Source organism: Lucilia cuprina, chromosome 5 (genome assembly GCF_022045245.1).
Source record: "Lucilia cuprina isolate Lc7/37 chromosome 5, ASM2204524v1, whole genome shotgun sequence".
Taxonomy (NCBI): Eukaryota; Metazoa; Arthropoda; class Insecta; order Diptera; family Calliphoridae; genus Lucilia; species Lucilia cuprina.
This window is the reverse complement of record NC_060953.1, coordinates 64,601,521-64,622,273: the sequence shown is the minus strand read 5'-3', so window position 1 is coordinate 64,622,273 and position 20,753 is coordinate 64,601,521. Positions and strand designations below refer to the sequence as shown.

The 20,753-nt window shown below is 32.0% G+C and overlaps 2 protein-coding genes across 2 annotated transcripts in view; both read right to left on the bottom strand.

Moving 5' to 3' along the window:
• The window catches only part of LOC111677065, a 10,453-nt gene extending 8,209 nt beyond the window's left edge, over positions 1-2,244 (bottom strand). The window contains exon 1 of the mRNA XM_046952222.1: positions 2,095-2,244. The gene's annotated coding sequence lies outside the window, so the exon portion shown is untranslated. The remainder of the gene's footprint in view (positions 1-2,094) is intronic.
• A 1,949-nt stretch (positions 2,245-4,193) lies between these two features.
• LOC111677084 (trichohyalin) overlaps positions 4,194-20,753 on the bottom strand; it is a 35,805-nt gene continuing 19,245 nt past the window's right edge. Inside the window, exons 5-8 of the mRNA XM_046951037.1 lie at positions 5,912-10,747; positions 5,623-5,840; positions 5,010-5,553; positions 4,194-4,947 (exon numbers count right to left, since the gene is read on the bottom strand). Of these exons, the coding sequence (XP_046806993.1) occupies positions 4,865-4,947; positions 5,010-5,553; positions 5,623-5,840; positions 5,912-10,747 (5,681 nt within the window). The 3' untranslated portion in view covers positions 4,194-4,864. The remainder of the gene's footprint in view (positions 4,948-5,009; positions 5,554-5,622; positions 5,841-5,911; positions 10,748-20,753) is intronic.

Here is a 20,753-nt window from a genome sequence, read left to right as displayed (position 1 = left end):
CTATCTATCTATCTATCTATCTATCTATCTATCTGTCTGTCTGTCTGTCTGTCTGTCTGTCTGTCTGTCTGTCTGTCTGTCTGTCTGTCTGTCTGTCTATCTATCTATATTCAAATGATCATGCCATGTCTTCATCTAAGTATCTTTTAAATATTAAAATCACAATTTTAGTTTTCTTTAAATTAGTTTGTTTTTAAAGTTGTCTCACAACGCATTGTTTCTATTTCATGATTTCGATGATCACTTTAATTTTAAAATCATCGTTTTCTCCCATGCAAAAATTGTCAACACTATCATTATATTTTCAATGAAAACGAGAGTTTGTCTTTGCAAAAAAAAAAAAAGAAAAAAAAACAACTTATTGAGTGTTTTTAGATTGAGAAATATGAATTTTTATTTAAATTTTATATATTTATTTGTATGGAATAGCAACAATAACAAAACTTGAATGCTAGATCGCTGAGATGGGAATATGTGTAAAATATTACTATATTTTAAAAAATCTTGTAGGAATCTTTAACTGGAATTTACCGTTTTTCATTGATTTTTAAACTTCAGGTTAATTATCACTTTTTTTGCTTTTTTTTGTTTAACCTATTGAATACTCCCATCTTTCATACAATCATACAAATGATCTTCTAAAAAAATCTCGCTGGGATTTCCCTTATTTTGGTGCACATGTCTGAGAATATTTCATGATCACTCAAATAGATCTCTTTTTGTGTTTTGTTCTCATTTTTTAAAAGCTTTTGTATCTATTATTTATTTATTTTTTTCTCATTGTTGTTATTTCTTAATGCATTCATTCAGTTTCTTTATTAAATAATTAATTGCATATAAAACTGTCATAGAAAAAAATCTTAATAGAAAAATATGATTGTGTGTCCACTTTGCCATAATTTATGCAAACTGCATACAAATTTGTTTAAAAACTTAAAATGTCAGATTGTATATGAAGGTTGCCATGCAATATGAGTAGATAAATTAAATATGAGTAAACATAATTCAATTACAAATGCGCTTACGTGTAATTGCCCAGCTGAAAGTGGGGGAAAGATCACCAATGTGATTGCTTAACTAGAATAACAACCATATGAGTATTAAAATATTTAAATTGAATCTTGTTTTATAAATTCAGAATAATATTAAATGTGACAATTTCATCGCTTGCGAAAAAAAATTCTTTGAAAAAGCTTATGAAAATAAATTTATTATATTAATACATAGAAAGAAATGAAACTGATGATAAAAGTTCCAAATGACATGATCACATACCTATATCCGCTATTTTGTTTAGCGTTGATTAAGGAAAAATATGACGATCGGCTTTTTAAAGGAATATACCTATGAGTGATCACATTTTTTCTACTATATATAGAGTATTATTGAAGACTCAGCAGCTGATTTTAGGGCTTATGCATAAAATAGTTTTTGAAAATATGAGTGATAACTGATTTGTACTATTTACTCAATTTAATTATTTGGAACGTTTTTGAATTGAAAAATTATTTACGAATATACACAGAGCGAAAAGAGACGTTTTCAAATTATACACGCCTGGTACCATCCGCTGTCTAAATGTTAACAAACGTGGTAAGCTCACTATTGAGAATGGGTTGTATCCAGTCGATTGTTTACAGTCGATTGTGATTTTTTATTTTAACTTACACATACACTTACATATATTTTTCAAATTACAAGATGCTTATTAAAGATTTCATTTATCCTTAAAGCTCTTACTAAATGTCCTTGAGTTTAAACTAAGATGTCCATTTATCTCAAATAATTAATACACATTTTAATTGCACTATATACATACATATACAATATGTATAAGAAAAAGGCCAATTTAAATAACAGAACATATCACTTTTTCACACATAGACACGGCCTACAAACTCTTAAAAGGATAATAAGACACGAAAAAAAATCAATAAATGCATGTGTATGCAAAAATACATGTATGTTTGTGTAAATATGCACTTAATATTCTAACAAAGGATTTTCTTTAATTCACACTTAACAAATGTATTTGCAAACGTCTAGACGTTTTAAAGTTTTTCTTTTTTTTTAATTTTCACTCCATACACTTACTTTTTATACTAAAAAAAACGTTTAAAAATTATTTATTTTTTGTAGTTTTGTAATTTTTTGAGATGTTTTTTTTTATTAAAATTTTTGCAAGGATTTAAATCAAAAAATAAAAATAATAAAAATTAGTTTGTTATTGTGTGGAGAAAAGACAACAACTACCACCACTGTTTAGTGAATATTTAACAACTGAATGAAAATAAATCCTGGCCGTTTTTAACCAACAAGGGCTGTAAAACAATACAGTGATGCCAAGTATTTAAATGAGAGAGAATCTAAGAGAGAAAGCATATTTAAAAAAAAGAGAGAGATAAACAGCAAACGCGCAAAAATTTTTACTTTATAAATAAACAAACCATGTTGTTGTTGTTGTTAGGATAATAACAACAATCACAGCTAGTCGGCAATTTCATCTTAGGCTTGTGCGCTCTTTCTTTGTTTATTTCTTCTATTGCATCCTCCTTTTTTTAGCTCCCGGTAAAATTTTGTTTATTTTTGTTTTGTTTTTATCACATGTGTCACACACTCACACATACATACATATGTATATAGACAGCATACAAACCATATTTTAACAGCTGTAGACATTATTATGCCCGCATGCATGAACAGATTTGGTTAAGGATATTGTGAGTGTGTAGATTTTATATTAAGAATCATACATTTTATTGTCCTTAGCAGGACATTTTCTTCGAATATATTTTGTTCTTGTTATTGTCGAAGACTTTCAAAAAAGAATCTTGTTTTATATGAAAAATCTAAATTCATGCAGATTACGCCGTCCGACACCAAATTTGACATTGTTTGATTAGTAAAAGTATTTTAAAATATTTTTTTGAAAAATGTACTTTTTAAAACTTTGAAGTCCTTTTAAAAGGACACAGGATCACGAAATGATAAACTAAAAACTCAGATTTTTTCCCTTAAATTTATAGCATCAGACGTATATCACCCGGTTCTTGTCTAACGAATTTTTTCTCTTTTTGTCGGACGGTGTTATGCAACAAATATTGATTTTGTTACGAAATCCTTAAATCACGCTTCAATTGAGAAAGTAATGAAAATCTATGATCGGTGATCACTAATATACTTCAAGAGAAATAGTAGATTTTTCGACTTTTGGTTGGTGGTTGGTTAACTTGGAACAGTCAAGTAGAGTCGAAGAGACTCCCTTTTGACTGGACCACTTCAATCGTCAGCCTTTAAAGATAGAATCTGAAGATACTACATTTGATAAAACCTAACAGGGTTGCTGAACGTCTATGGAAATATCAAGTGCAGTCCCTATCGACTGTAGATTCTTAAATAACAATCCAATGAGAAAATCTTAAAAATCTGGGGGATACTCCGTATTTCGATTTGAATGAAAAAGCTTTCGAAACACGATTTTAAAATGAATAACTTTTAATAGGTTGTTGATTGTTAATGAAAACTCGATTATAAAACCTTAAAGAACGCCTCCAATTGTGAATGTAATGAAAATCTGTGATAATTGATCAGTGATCACTGTGTTTTTCATGTTTTTCAAGAGAAATAGTTTTTTTATACGAAAAAACCTTAAATAACTCCCCAATAGGGAAAATCGTAAAAATTTGTGATCGCTAACTTTAAATAATATGTAGATCGCATCAAAATCGGTGATCATTTATATTCTCCTTTTAAACACGGTTTCAATATGAAAACACTTAAGGGCCAATCTTTAGGTGAAGGATTAAGGCTTAATCTTTGAAAGTTGTTTTTGAGTACTCAATTAGTTAATTTTATTTGCTAGTTTAAACGTTTTATAACGCTTCAAATTTCAATCTTGTACTCAAAATCTTCAAAGGGGATTAACATCAGAATCAATTTATTTTTAGATTAACTAATCTGATTATTAATTGGTATTTGATTTCCAACTTAAAAACTGGCTCTAAATCATCAGTAGATCACCCAACCAGGTACCAATTATATAAAAAAATGGTGAAAACCTATGATCACTTAAACTTTCCTCTAAACTAGATTTTAATTTAAAAAAAAGTGAAGTCAGTAGGCGTTCCTTTAACAACGCTCCATTTTGAATTAATAATTTCTAAATATCGATCATATTAATAACTTAAATTTTCTTTAAAAAAATATTTTATTTTGTTTATTTTTCAAAAATATTTTTTGTTTTTCTCTTAATCTTCTAGAATATACATTTTTAAATTCTTTTAAAAAAATTATTTTGTCTCATTACTTTATCGTCCACTTTTCAACATGCAAGTGGGTCTTTTAATATAAGAAAAGGATAGAGATAAAAAATAATAACTTATAAAATAAATGCAATGAAAAATAAATAGTTAAATAATGATAAAATATAATTGTTTTATGCTGTTTTTTTCAACACTAACACGGGTTTTTTTCCATAAATTCAATTGTCAGACATCGCTAGATCAAAGGTTTGCGTAAGAAAATATTAAAAAAAAACATAAAAAGTAGCCATCGGTTTTAAAAAAAAAAAAAACGTTAATTTTCAGAAAATTTTGCATACGAAACCTTCGCTAGCAAGGAGACAATTTTTTAGTAGAAGTTTTTTTTTTGTGATAAAATTTTCTTTAAATAAAATTGTGTAGTGCAAAGAAATAAATAATTTAAATGTGTGTGGAGTTGTGGGGAGATGGAGTGATAAGATACATATAATAGAAATAAATAAACCTATAACTAGAAACATATTTGTTTTTTCAAGTGGCAAATGCATAAATGTAGTTAATTTTATAAGGAATAAAGGGAAAGGCGTAGAAAATTAGCAAGTAGTCTACCACAAAGGCATGGGACGATGTCTGGCCAAAAATTCGGAAACATTGATGGCAGGTTTATCATAGTTAACGGCAGGGCATCCTAGAAAAAATAACATAATTAGAAATTTCTCTGAGTAATATTTCTTTTTGACCCAAACTTACTACACACTGAACAGGTTTGTTCATCTGTACCATCACCACAACCATCACGACCCGAGCATACTATGGCTGTTGAACGACATCTACCATTACTGCATCGGTGTGGGCAATAGGCATTATTATCGATATTCTTATTCATCAAACCACCAGCGGTTAAAAGTTGCAAAAAGAAATTGGGCATTGAGCGGGACCCACACAAATGTGGTGGTTCATCACTGCCATCACGGCACGATATAATGGCATTACAGTATTCATATTCGGGCAAACATTCACCGCTCTTACAACGGAAGGTGTGTGGTGGACAGGAGTCTTCCGATTTCAAAGCAGTGCAGCCTATTTCATCTTCACCATGTGGACACTGTTTGCGACCATCACAGAGTGCTGCTCGTGATATACAACGTCCACTTTGACCACATTGGAAAGCTTGACTGGGGCAGGTTTGATTGAGGCGTGTATTGAAAGTACATTCCTCATCGGATGCATCATTACAGTCAGAACGGCCGTCGCAGACAAAGAACCAAGATATGCAAACGCCACTAGAGCGACACTGTAAAAAGAAAATTAATATTTATTGCAATGCTTCTGGAAAGTCTGGTCTCTATTAACAACTACTTACTTGGAAAGTACCAGGAGCACAACCTGTTCTTTCGGCACCACATTGAGCTGCCGAAGCATCGTTTTGCACTTGAGAGGAGTAGGCATTAGCGGAGCAATCACAAACACCACGAGCATTACAAATTGTATTAGGATCGGCCAGTTGACATTGTTTATCATTGGAGCAAGATAAACCCAAGGAAACCGCTTCCAAACTCAATTCAACACGTTTGCGAATTTCTGAAACAAAAAGAACAAAAACTCCAATTAGTTTAAAATCCAAATCATTCGCGTTCAACTTTACTCCTTACCTGTAGTGGGTTTTGTGGTTAATAGACTTTCCATAATGGGAGCATCAATAGAGGGTTCGGCTGTTACCTCATCATTAGCATTCAATGACATTAAAGGTCTTAAAGTTGTGGCTATAGGAGCAGCTGGTTCCATAAGCGTAACACGACTCGCCAAATTCAACATAGTTTGTGTAGTCAATTCCTCAATAGCTCCAGCTGAGGTAGTGGTTTCAGTCTGTTCATTATTCTCCTCCATCTTCAAGTGATTAGGTGCAATTGTGGTAGTTTCCACTACCAAATTATCAGCCTCAAATTGTTGTGGCTCATAATCAACCGATGTATCGAAGGGCAAATCTAAGGGCGATAAGGTATGATGTTCTTCGTCAGTCTTTTCGATTTCATTATCATGTTCATATGTCTTCTCATCATCTCCAGAAGCTTCTTCTTGTTGTTGTTCGACAGACTCTTGTTGCTGTTGTTCTTCTTGGCTTGTGATGGGTAATTGTTGAACTGGTTGCACTTCTTGCATATCGGGATAGAAAGTTATAAGTTTATCTTCTGGATCAATGGGTGCTTCGGTAGAGTCTTGAGTTGGCAGTTGTTGCGACATCACTGATTCCTCAGAGATGTTTGTATCTTCTGCCAAGAGATCAGCTACATCACTTTCATGCATATTTTCTAAATGATCATTAAAATCAGATTCTTGGCCATATTCGGGTTGTAGGGTCACCTCTTCCTTCATAAGATTATTTAGAATATCGCTTATAGATTCGCTTTCTTTGAATCCTTCATTTGCAGGTCTGACAGAATCAATTATCTCATCTTGGTTAAAGTAACTATTTTGTGGTTGATTGACATAGACATTTTCTTCACTTTCAGTTTGTTCACCTTGTGGCACCTCATTGTCTTCAATGCTGTCTTGATTGGGAGCAGCATTTTGGTTTACAGTTTCCTCCAAAGGCGCATTTTCTGACACTTCATTATCATTAGCATCATCATCAATTCTGTCAGCTAATGTGGGAGTTGGTTCTTCAATTTCTTGAACTGTTTCAGATGGCGCATTGTCGCTTTCAGTTGGTGATTCGGTAACTTGTGGTATATCTTCGTTGCTGAAAATTGTCTCGATTTCTGCATCATTTACATTTGATGATTCTGCCATGTGTTCAGTCTCTTCGTGTTGCTCGTCTTCACTGATATCTGAAGGATGTTCTTCTTCCTCTTTATGTTGATCCTCTTCATTTTCCACATTAACGGCTTCATGTTGTTCATTATCTTCCACAGCTTTCTCAGCATCTTGGTTAGTTTCTTCAACAACTACAGTCTGTTGATTAACATGTTCTAAATTATCTGCAATTTCATCTTCCTGCTTTTTATCTGTGGATAAAGTTGTGGATTCTGCCAAATCTTCCATCACAGTTTCTTCATGTTGAGCAGAGGGTTCTACATTTTCACTTATTACCGAGTTCTCATTACTGTCAAAATTGACTCCTGGTTGTTCATTATTTTCTATAATTTCACCAAAAGATTCTTCGTCTTGATTGAATGTTTCTGGGTTTTCTGATTGTTCTAAAGATGCTACATCTTCCGAGTTCATTTGGAAAAAGTTTTCCTGGTTTTCTTCTTGAACAGTTTCTTTCTTATGTTCTTCATCTTCTTCAATTGCATTATTAATGGGTTTCAAATCTTCCAAAGAGGATTCAGTGACAACTTCTTGTTCTTGTTCTTTATCTTCGTGCACGGCCACGACTGCTTCTTGGGGTTTTTGTTCTTCTTCTGCAATCTCAGTTGCAGATTCCTTTTCTAAATATTGATGCTGTACTGTCATAGCTTCTTGAGGAATATGATTACTTTCCTCATTCTTCATTTCATTGTCAGTTTCATTAGGTAAAACTTCTTCTACAATAGTTTGTTCTTCTGCAATTTGATCTTGAGCTTCCTCAATGTTGGCCAAAGTAACAGGTTGCTCTTCTTCCAAATGTTTCTCATCTAATGGGATATATTCATGATGTTCCTCTTCTATTTGTTCAACAGGTTCATGTTGTTCAGTATCATTAACATCTTGATTAATTTGGTCAGTTTCTATGGTTTGTTCAGTTGAAATTTCATTTTGTTTATTTTCTTGTTGATTTTTGAAATCTTCAAACACATGATGATCAGAGTTTTCAGCATCGTTATCAGTGTGGTTATCTACTTCAGGCATTTTTTCTGTGGTTTCTTGCAACATTTCTTCTTCTTGCTGTTGTTCTTCCTCTGTTTCGTTAGTGTCCGCAATTTGGCCCGCAGTATTGTTTTCAACAATTTGTTGGTCAACAAGTTTCTCTTCCTCATTGTCTGCGATCTTGTCATCATTGACAACCGACTCATCAACAGTCGAAGAAGCAACGTGTTGTTGTTGTTCGTCTTGACTAATGTTTAAATCGATTTCTGCTTCTGGTACATTTTTAACTTCTTCCTCAAGTACAGCCGATTGTGTGGTAATAACTTCATCATTTGCCATCATCACAGCTTCAGGCTGTTGTTGTTGTGTGGTTGCTTCATTTTCATTTTGAACACTTTCATTTTCCGCTACAACTTCATCGGTTTGATCATGATGAATTTCATTTGTTATTGATTGTAAATTTAATGATTCATTTAAACTTTCTTCTTGATTGTCTTGTTGCTGTTGTTTGGGTGGTATGTTGTTGATTTCATTATTGTCAGAGATTATGTGATCTAGTTCTTCGATATGATCTTGTTCAACAATATGATCTTGTTCATCATGCTCTTCGTTTTGTTGCACAACAGTTTGTTGTTCTTCAGTTTCGTTATGTTCTGTAATTTCATCATGATCTTCATCGGATTGTTGTTCAATATTATGTTCTGTCTCTTGCTCTTGATAATGTTCATGTTCAGATTCTTGTTCTGGTTGAGCTTCTTCCGAATGTTCTTGTTCAAATTGTTCCTTATGATTTTCTTCAAGCTCCTGTTCTTGTTCGTGAATTTCGCTTTCTGTTTCCGATTGCTGCTGGTGATCCACATGCTCTTGTTCTCCTTCTAGTTCATGAATTTCACTTTCTGGCTCTTCTGGTAACTGATTAGCTTCATAATTTTGTTCCTCTTCTGGTTGGTGAACATTCTCTGACTCTTTCTCATATGCTGATTCATGATCTTCCTCCTGTTCCTGTACTGTTTCCTCAACTTGTTCTTGTTCCAAGACTGTGTCATGAACATCCTCTGATTCTTCTTCGTATGCGGCTTCCACGTGTTCTTGTCCCTGCTCTGATTCTTGATAATGTTCATGTAAATGTGATTGTTCCGATACTTTTTCTTGATTTTCAACATGTTCTTCTTCAGATTCGTTAACTTGTTCAGGATTTTCAGCATACTCTTCTTCATGATGAGTCTCCTGCACTTGTTCAGCATCTGATTCATGTCCGCCCTCTAGACTTTCGTTGTGTTCCAGCTCAGAGTCTAGAGTTTGTTCTTGTTCGGGCTCATTTTCTGGTTGTTGGTTTAATTCTTGATTTTCGACATGTTCTTGCTCAGTGTCCTGTGTGTGTTCTGGTTCTTTCTGATTTTCTGCTTCAAGTTCTTTATGGTTTTCTTCTTGTTGTTGCTCTGATTCCTGAATATCAACTTGTTCCTGTTCGGACTCTTGATGTTGTTCTGGTTCTTGTTCAAGCTGTTCTATATGCTCTTCTTGCTCATGTTCTAAATTATCAATTTGTTCATGAATTTGCTCGTGTTCTGAAACAGAATTTTCATCATGCTCTTGGGCTGACTCTTCAATTTGTTCGTGTTCTTCTTGCTGTTGATTTTGTTCATCTTCAGAGTCCTGTTTATCCTCATGTTCTTGGTGGATTTGATTGTGTTCTTCTTCATGAACTTGTTGTTCTTGTTCTGTTTCAGGATTTTCTACATGATCTTGATGTTGTTCTACTTCGGAAACTTCCTCATGTTCTTGTTGAGCTTCATGTTCCAGTTCTTGCTCTTGATTATCAACTTGCTCTTGTTCATGTTCTGTCTCTTCTTCATGTCTGTCCAACTCTTCTACCTCTTGAGACTGAACTTGCTCTTGTTCGACTTCGTGTTCCAGCTTTTGTACAGTTTCTTGCTCGTGTTCTTCACCATCATGTTCATGTTCTAAATTATCTTCCATCTCCTGTTGGGCAGCTTCATAATCAAAATTCATAGTATTATCTACCACATCGCCATATTCTTCATTATGTTCCTCTTCTTGCATGTCAGTCTCTGACATATGTTCTTCAGCCTGCTCTTGTTTTAGGGCATCTGTATGATTTTCTTCCTCTTCAATTTTATAGGGATAATCATCAGTAACATTAGGAACATATTGTTGAGTTTCTGTAGCCTCATCAGCGTGATGTTCCTCAGTTTGAGCGGGTGTTAAGGGTTCATAGTGTGTTGCCGTATCATCATGCAATTCAATGGGAGTTTTGGATGTGGGATGCACAATATCTCTATCATCTTCCCACTCTTGTTCTTCTACTGAAACATTGGATGTTTCTTCGAGTTCTTGTTGAAATTGTTGTTTAACGGGATCAACTTGTACTGAATGTTCTTCTATTATGGGATCGGCCAAAATCGGAGAATGGGTAACTACAATTTCTGGTTCTTGTTCTAGATGTAGAGGAGCTTCAGTTTCCTTAACAGGAGCTGGTGTTGTAGTAGTGGTGGTTTGGGCTACTGGAGCCTGAACTTCTTCAATTGTATTGTCTACACACATACCAGCCTTAAGTTTGGCAGGAGCGGTACATTGACAACGACCGAAAAGATTGGGAATTAAGAAATCACAATGGGTGCGGGCATGAAACATTTGACAGTGGGCATGACTGTAACAGACAGAACCAGGTGGAGCAGCTGCAAGTAAACAAAAATAAAAAGGAAAAAGATGGCCATGAATAAAAATTGGAAAAACTGCTTAGAAACAAATTTCAGAAATTAGAGGAAAAAATAAAAAAAAATTAAAAATTGCAATTTGTATGTATCACAAACAAAAATTCCCAAGCATCTTTCACATGTTGGGTAGTTACTATCCACACCTGATTTTTTTCCTATATTTTATTTTGGTTGTAGTCATTTTTGTTTGTTTGTTTCTGTGTACTTTTAGGAAACTATACTTTGGTTGACACACTTTTTTTCCTTATTTTTTTTTTTTTGCTAGAAATTTTTGCCATGAAGCAACAAGAAGAAACCTGCACAAAGCCATCAATAACATGATCAAGCATGATACATCACAATATACTACTTGCAATACCTATTTGCCGCTCAACCTGTTTCCACTGGTTTACCAACTTAGTCGTCAGTCTTTGCCACAAGTAGTTGAAATAGAAGTAGTATGTAATGTTAGTATTAGTGGTAGTAGTACTAGTAGTAGTAAAACTCATGGTAGTTGTTGTAAATACATAGTAACATTTTAGCTAGTAGAGTTGTTCCCGTTGCATTTTTCTGCAAAAACATTCGTGCAACATTGCTGCTGCAACGTCAACGTGTTGTGTTGTGTGTAGCACAGACGCCAATATCTACCGTTTTGTAGTTAATGTTGTTTCTTAAACAGCAACAACATATTTGTTTTTTTTTCTCTCTGTTGTTTTATGGCTTATTTTTGGCTAGTCTAACTCTTCAGCTTGTTGCAAGCAGCATCACGATTATGATCATTTTAAGGCTGCCTCATCCTCTTAATTGTCATTAGCCAAAATCCAGCTTAGACTGAGGAAGTCAATGGCTTTCATAAGCCAATATTTGCAGACATTCAAGTGCCGTTGCCCAACAAAAAATGTACTCGCGCTGCTCATTGCTATGTTTGTTTTATTATTCTCTACTCTTTGCAGTTTTAATAAATAAAATACATATTTTCAAATGCTTGATATTTGCCGCTGTTTAGTCTGTTAATTCTCTCTGTCTTCAATTCTCTTAAGTGATCTTCAATTTCTTTATTACTATTGCCAGCGCTTGTTTTGAATTGTATTGATTTAATAGTTTAATCATAATAATCATCATGATGACCATCACGTGAAATATAAAACAAATAAACAGAGAACCGAGAATAACAAAAAAAAAAAATAAATAACAAACACCATACAATTGTTACAAGTTCGAGTGCAAACGTAGGAAACCTGTTTCCAAAGATTAACCAACGTTTGTCACATGTATCATTCAATAAATTCAAGCGATAAAATGGAACGAATTTCAAAGAAATCCAATATAAGCGCATGATGCACCATCCAACATATTAAGACTTAAATTATGGCAAAGCAAAACGGAAAACAAAATTCTACGCATTTTTTTCCAACGTAAAAATGTTTTAAACGATCGATGATCGCCAGTGATCGAGTGAAGCAAAAAAGAAAAACTAGTTTCCATTTTAAGTGGTAAATTGACTGACTTACTGATTGATTGATCTTGTTTGTCATTTTGTCATTTGGCATCAACGTATGCGCTAAACAGATGACATCATACTGGATTAACCTAATTTATGTTTAAGAATTTAGATTTGTTCAAGCGATTAGTTTATAGAGATTTTAAAATTGAAATTGGGGATTTTGAAGTTCAGTGATTTTTTTTTTTTTGATTATCACGCTTGAACTAGTTCTGAAATGATTGTTCTTTAATCGAATGAAATGATTTTTAAATTAGAAGAGAAAAAAAGGATCATTAGCGTATACTTTTGGGTTCAATTATAAACGATTTTGTAAACAAGACATCTCTGCCTTCTGTCATAATAATATAATTAATCATAAAAGTCAACTTATTCTAAAATTTTGTACGGTGATCGCTAGAGATTAAAGTGGCTCCGACTGAACAGAGTTGCCTTTTGTAATTATAACACAGCACGATAATGGTGATATTTAAACAAGTCCAGTATTCTAAAAATTTGTCGGTGATCACTATAGATCGCTGTTTTTAAACAGCACAATGATTATTGTATGTATAGATTTATGAAATTACCTTATTCTAAAATTTTGTCCAGTGATCGCTATATATCGAAGTGGCTCCGACTGGACAGCACTGACTTCTGTCAATATAACACAGTACAATGATCATGATATGAAAACAAGTCGACTTATTCTAAAAATTTGCCCGGTGATCTCTATAGATCAAAGTTACACCGATAAAACAGCGTTGCCTTCTGACATTGTATGTAAAGATATACGAAATCACCAACTTATTCTAAATTGATTTTGAAATGTATAGCGATCGTTACAGATCGCTGTGTCTAAAGATACGCTGTTGATCTTTCTACCATAATAGTACAGCATTATGATCATTTTATGTAAATAAATAAGAAACAAATAACATATTCCAAAATTTGGACCAGCGATCGCTACAGATCGACATAGCTGCCTTTAAGCAGAACAATGATCTTTATATGTAATATATATTTTGATAAAATTTTATTTCATAACGATTAACCATTAAAAGTTTTAAATCTTAAGCGATTTTTTTTTTGACAAGATCAATTATTGTAAATAAATAATTAAAGTAAACTATAAATAATTAAATAACTATAAATAATTTCAAAAATCCACTTAAACTTTTTTCCTAAATGGAATTTCTTTTTCTTTAAAACTATTTAATAGCAAACCATACTAGTCCTTTTTTCACATAAATTACTATTAAAAAGAATTTTAAAAGCTTTTTTCTTTTCTATTAAGCAATTTAAATCAAAGAATACTAGTTACTACAAACAGCAACAAACAAATTAAATATTTTCTCTATAAAAAAACTAATTAGGAAAAAATTCAATTTAAATTGAGTAATTGCTAAGAAAAATACTAGTAATAGCAGCTAATTATGCATGCTTCTTGTAGTTTGTATGCTTAAATATGCTGAATTACATTGATTTGCTACTATATAGTAGTTTGTTGCAAGCACTTTAAATATTTATTACCAATTGCGAAAGCAATACTTTATTTCCAGGAATTCTTTATTACCACAAACCCCAACCATAATTTGAGCTGCTGAAGTAACAAAATCACACGCATAATATTGACATAAAACATATTAGTTAGCAGCAAATGCAATTTATGTGATTTGCTAATATAGCAAATGCAAACATACATATGTTCTAGCATAGATGAGCAAGCCATTAAAAGCAAAAGAGTGCAGCAATTGTTTCTTGAAAAGTTTTGTTAAGGTACTCTAGTTAGGAATTTTCCATTGAATTTTTATTAATGTTTAATGTTTGTTAAGTAAAAAGAAAACTCCTGGGAAGTTGGTGGCTTGTAGTTGCAAGAAAAACTAGTTACATATTATCAGCAGCTCATGATCTACAGCAGCAGCAGCAACAACAGCAATCGCGAATAGCATGACTACACCCATGGCCATGTTACACAGAGGAGGTGAATAGAAATTATAGGAAGTCTTTGTAAGGAAAGAAAAAATATAATATATTTCGAGAGAGTTAAATGTAGGTCAAGTCATAAAATATGAAAATAGAAAATAAAGTAAATATGAACTGCAAAAAAATTTTACTTGACAATAATGAACAAAAAAAAAAAAAAAAAATAAAACTGCTCTATAGATCAGAAAACAAGAAAACTTTTGCTTTTTTCTTCTCCTCTACTAGTGGTAATAATAAATGTATATAAAAACATTAGTAATTATTATTAAAGTAACATAAAAAATAACATATGTACATATTAATGAACTTGCTATTGGATCGCCAGTCATTTAAAATGTGTCAGAATTTATGGGTTTCTATATAGTTTTTATTATTATTTATAGCTAAGGTTATTAAGACTAATGTTTAGGGTTTTTATGCAAGGAAAATTATGTAATAAACTTCCTAGAAATTTATAGTTCAATAGTAAGTAGTCTTGTCTATAGTCTAGTCTGCAGCCTCTTATATTCTTATTTATATTCAAGTCAAAAGTCTCGTCTATAAACTGGCTTATGGTATAGTCTATAGTCTAGTCTAAAGCCTAGTATATAGTCTAATCCATAGTCTACTCTACAGTCTATTCTATAGCGTAATTCATAGTCTAGTCTAAAGTCTTGTCTATAGTTTAGCCTTTAGTCTGGTTTACAGTCTAGTATATAGTCTAGTCTACACTCTAGTATGTAGTCAAGTTTATAGTCTAGTCTACAGTCTAGTATGTAGTCTAGTGTATAATCTGGTCTATATTCTAGTCTACAGTCCAGTCTATAGTCTAGTTTATAGTCTCGTTTATAGTATAGTCAATATTTTATTCTAGTCTACTGTTTAGTCTACGGTGTAGTCTACAGTCTAGCTTACAGTCTACTCTAAAGTCTAGTTTACAGTCTACTTTAGAGTCTAGTCTACAGTCTAGTCTATAGTCTAGTCTACAGTTTAGTCTACAGTGTAGTATATGGTCTAGTCCATAGTCTAGTCTATATTCTAAGGAGTGAGATCGAAAAATTCTTAACATACATATATGTTTATAAAATCCATCTCCGTTAAAAATCTTCACACTTTTGGACACCTTTTTGTACTCTTCAATTCTCTTTTAACAAGAGCCCAATATCTCTCCACTGGCCTTAGCTCCGGGCAGTTTGGAGGATTTGCCTCTCTTGGTACAAATACCACATTATTGTTCTTGTACCACTCAAGGGCTTGTTTACCATAGTGACCGGATGCCAAGTCATGCCAAAAATAAGTGGACACATTATGAAGTCTTATGAATGGAAGCAGCCTTTTTTGTAAACATTCCTTGATGTAAATTTCGGTATTTATAGAGCCCGTTGTAACAAATGATTGGCTTCTTTTGCCGCAACTGCATATTGCTTGTCATACCAAGAACTTTCTGGGAAATTTTGTCTGCTTTTGGGTCCTAAACTTTTCTTCAGCATTCCCTCGAGCATCAGCAACATAAAACTTTTGAACTGGAAGTTGCGAAAAATCTGCCAGAACATACGTTTCGTCATCCATTATGCAGCAAGAATATTTTTTTATAAAACTTGACTTCAATTTCCGTGCTCTGTTTTTGGCCTCTAAATTTTAAGCAGGGTTCCTGTCAGGAACTTTTTGAGCCTTGTATGTTTTTAAACCTGCATTAGCTTTAACTTTTCGTACCAAATAGTCCGAGCACTGAGCTAACCGAGCTGCTTTCCTACCGGATGTGTTGGGAGCTCTTTTGAAAATGCGTTCTATTTTTTTGGCTTTAGAAAGTTGGGTTTAGTTGAAAATATTTAATAATTTCAGTACGCACTTTTTTTTGGTCACTCATTTTAATCAGATTAACAAAAAAATTAATATAATTGACATTACACATAATAACTGACATGTTTTTCAAAGGTAACTTGATCAAAAAAAAATCAAATAATACTTTGGTTGAAAAATGTAATGAAAAACGTGTGTTAAGAATTTTTCGATCTCACATCGTAGTTATAGTCTTGTCTATAGTGTAGTCTAGTCTATAGTCTTTACTATAGTGTAGTCTAGGCTATAGTCTTGTCTATAGTGTACTCTATAGTCAAGTCTATAGTATAGTCTGGAGTTTAGTCAATAGTCTAGACTATAGTCTGGTCTATAGTCTAGTCAATAGTCTAGTCTATAGTCTTGTCTATAGTCTTGTCTATAGTCTAGTATATAGTCTAGTCTATAGTCTAGTCTACAGTCTTGTCCATAGTATAATCTACACTCTAGTCTATAGTCTAGTTTGGTCTATAGTCTAGTGTAGAGTCTAGTCTATAGTCTAGTCAATAGTCTAGTCTATAGTCTAGTCTATAGTCTAGTCTATAGCCTAGTCTATAGTCTAGTCTACAGTCTAGTTTATAATGTAATCTACAGTCTAGTCTATAATTTAGTCAATATTCTAGTCTATAGTTTAGTCAATAGTCTAGTCTATAGTCTAGTCTAGGCTGTAGTCTAGTCTATAGTCTAGTCTATAGTCTAGTCTAGAATATAGTCTAGTCTATTGTAGTCTAGTATAGTCTATAGTTTAGTCTAGTCTATAGTCTAATCTATACCCTAGTCTAAAGTCAAATCTATAGTTTAGTATATAGTCTAGTCTTTGGTCTAGTTTATAGTCTAGTTTATACACTAGTCTATAGTTTAGTCTATACGCTAGTCTATAGTCTAGTTTATAGTCTAGTCTACATTATATATGAAAAAAGTTTAATACATTTCCGGAAGATTTATTGCAATCAAAAACCCTACTAATAACAGGTGTCTTAGGAAATAAGTGCAATACATGTGTGCATATGTATGTATTGGTGTCTGCTAATAAACATAAATATGTTTTATTTTATAAGTTTATTCTTTTTGAATTAGTTTTTTTATATCTATTTTTATTACCAACTCATTTACTCATAAATGCACTTTCCAATGTGCCATGACTTAATGGCATACTTTTTCCTTAACATTGTTTATTCCGTTTGTTGTATTTTTTTTGTTTTATTTATAAAAATATTTTATTTATACACTAGTTTGTTGTTAAACGCCAGTGCTGTTGTTGTTGTAAAAAAAATTATTCACACTGTTACTTTCATTAAAAACGTTTATGATTTTATTTTCTAATCTTGTCATGTTATACATTTCTTGAATTTACGTTTCATTTCTATACACAGATATTTAAATTTTTTATATATGAAAAAAAAGAAAAGAAAATACCGGTTTCTTTAAAGAACCGGTAAGTTTTTCTTTTCTTCATCTAAAAAAAGAAAAAACAAACTAACATTTTGAATAAAAATTATTTAAATTGCACTTAAAGTGACACCTTAAGTAAAACAGCTTTTAGAGCAGGTTATAAGAAAGTTGTGTTTAAATTTAAGATATGAATTTTGTTTAAAAAGGGTCATAGTTCATGAGAATGTAATGAAGAATTTAGTTAAAAGCATACACCTGTCTATTTTAATCTTTAACAAATCATAAACTTTATTTGCCAATTAAGCTTTTTAATTGTATTCTTTTAATTTCAAATTGAAAAACATTCTATTTAGATGTTAATCTTGCCTGGAAAGCTGCAGTAAACAAAATTAAAACTTTAGTGGAATTGTTTTTTTAATTACTCCCAAAAACTAAAATAAAACCCATAAAATTGAACAAAGTCCAATTAACAGCATTTTAACTGTAAACAGGACCCATCTTTACAGTTTCCAACTTTTAATTTAATTTGATTTTCCAGCTTTCTGTGCTCAAAGTGAAAGGTTCCTTGTTGCAGCAAAAAAACTAAACTTACTTTAGTTTTCCTATATTTCTATAGCTGCTACTTTTTAATGATTGTGTTTAAAAAATAGCAAATAAAAGAAATAAAATTGAGAAAAAAGAAAAACTTTTTCACATTTCCAAAATGACTGTAAAAATGTATGACTTTTTCTTGTGTATTGTTTGTCGTATTGTTATTCTAACTTAATATATATATGAACGAACATGTCTGGTTTGGTGAAAGCCATTCACGCAAAAGATTTTACTGTTTTAAATGAGGTTTTAAACCAAAAAAACCTACTTATTTACAAAAATCAAAAAAAAAACTTTTGTCCAGGCAAGCTAATAAAAAAACCTTTCAAAAATTCCACAAAATTAAATTAAATTTTTCGTAATTAGATCTGATCACTTAGTGAACTTATTAAATTAAATACCTTTTCATTAATTGTTGGACTTATCCAAACATTAACATTTACTGGCTACGGTTTTTATGATCTTTGGACTATAATTTGAACATTATAGTCCTCTTTGGATTTTAATTTAGATTTTATAGTCGTCTCTACGCTTGACTTCACATTGCTTTTTTCACTTTAGAAGTTTGACTATAGTAAAGTTCAGAACATATAATATATATATAATATATATATATTATATATAATTTAACCTATAGTTTCAACTATATTTTGACTATAGTCTCGAGTTTATTTTGGACCATGTTCTTAACTATAATTTCATTATATTGATTGCTTACAAGTGATTAGTTGTTAGTGTTCTAGTCTGATATATCGAAGATGGTGGTTTCGAATCCCACTGGTTAAGAGTGCACAACAGGCCCGATAGAGGCCTAGGGGTATTTCTTCAGATTGACTTTTCAAACTAACATGAACTTGTGTCTCGTCAAAGTTAGACTTATGTCTCCATAATAACTTAACTATAGTTCTGACTTGAGTCTCGACTGTAGTTTGATTTTATTGTAAAGTTTGACTGTAATCTCATTTATAGTGTGACTATAGTCACGACTATGGTTATACATTCCAAATTTTATTCTAGACCATTATTTGAGTTTAGTTTCGATCATATCTATACTTTAATATCAAATTATCTATAATTTGAATCCTAGTTAGAATTAGCTCTCAAAAATAGTATTGCTATAGACTGACTTTCGTCTCAACAATAGTTTGATTTTAGTCCTGACTATAGTATGAATATAGTCCCGACAATAGATTCTACCATAGTTTGACATCCTCTACTTTAGTTTTACTTAGTCCTACAACGGTATGACTATAGTCCCGTCTATTGTTCGACTTCAGTTTTACTATGGTCCCTTGATGAATTCTGACTATAGTTTGCTTTAAGTGCCGACTACAATTGAGACTATAGTTGGACTTTAATCTCAGCAATTTGTCTATAGTTTGAAATTCAGTTTTACTATAGTCCCTTCTTAAGTACTGACTATAGTTTGTCAATAGTCTTGACAATAATTTAGACTATAGTTTGACATTAGTCTCAGTAATGTGACAATAGTCTCGTCTTTAGTTTGACTTCAGTTTTACTATAGTCCCTTCGTACTATAGTCGGGATTATAGTCTGGCAATAGTCCAGACTATAATTTGAACCATAATTTGACTATAGTGTGTGTTTAGTCTCAACAATAGGATTTACGGTAGGTTAGTGTTCTAGTCTGGTAGACAACTATTGTATGAACTTATTAAGCAACGACTAAAGTTTTGACTATAGTCTCAAATATAGTTTGATCATTACCTCAACTTTAGTAGATCTATGCTGTTAACAAAAGTATGAATTTTAATCAAGTCTATGAAGTATATATCTTCTTCATTAAAACATTTTTAAAATCCACCAGCTTATAATGACATATTAAGTTTAGAATCTTGTAAAACAACTACAACATGTTGCAACATAAATATTGCATGTTTTAAAAATATTCTTTTAAACAAAGTTTTTTACTTGTTATTGGGGGAAAAAATGTCTGTTATCTTTTGTTATATCCGCTTAAAACATTATCTCTCAACTAATTGTTATATTTCTCTTCCTTTTCACTCGTTTTTTTTCAATATCTAAATTATTTCCCCCGACAACCCATAATTAACCAAACAAACTTGACAAATTATATAGCCACTTCTTAATAAAATGGAAATATAATGGAGAACAACAATAAAAAACAAACACCAACAATGTAAACAAAAGAAAATTAATCTTAATAAAATTGATAGATTGTTTGTTTAAGTGATTAACGTGTTTTCAATGGCGCCAAATTGTAACAAGGCGATCTTTTCAACTTGAAACGCCCCACCAAAGGCAGTCAAGTGAAATGCCGGCTACATGAACGCAGCCAAGTCATGACAACAAAGAGTCAAGTGCTCAGTAGGGGAAATCTCTGTGTTCTTCAACAACAACAGCAAAAAGCAACATTTTGTTTATTTTAATCTAAAATTTCCTGCACATTTTTGTTTTTCATAAACGACACACGAAACTCGATTAAACTATCGATCAATTCATTCAGTAGATCGTAAGTAGAGACTGCAGTCAAGAGCTTTTGAAAAAAACAAAATTACAAAATAATAAAAAAGGTACCAACCACTATTGATTAGCTAGATAGGCGGGCAGGTTATTTGTTAAAGGTGTGATTAAAAAAAGTGTTCATTGATATAGTTTCAACGATACTTTAGGAATATAGATGATCATAATGTTAATGATGATGATGGTGATCATGTTTTGTTGATAATTCAGATGATGGTG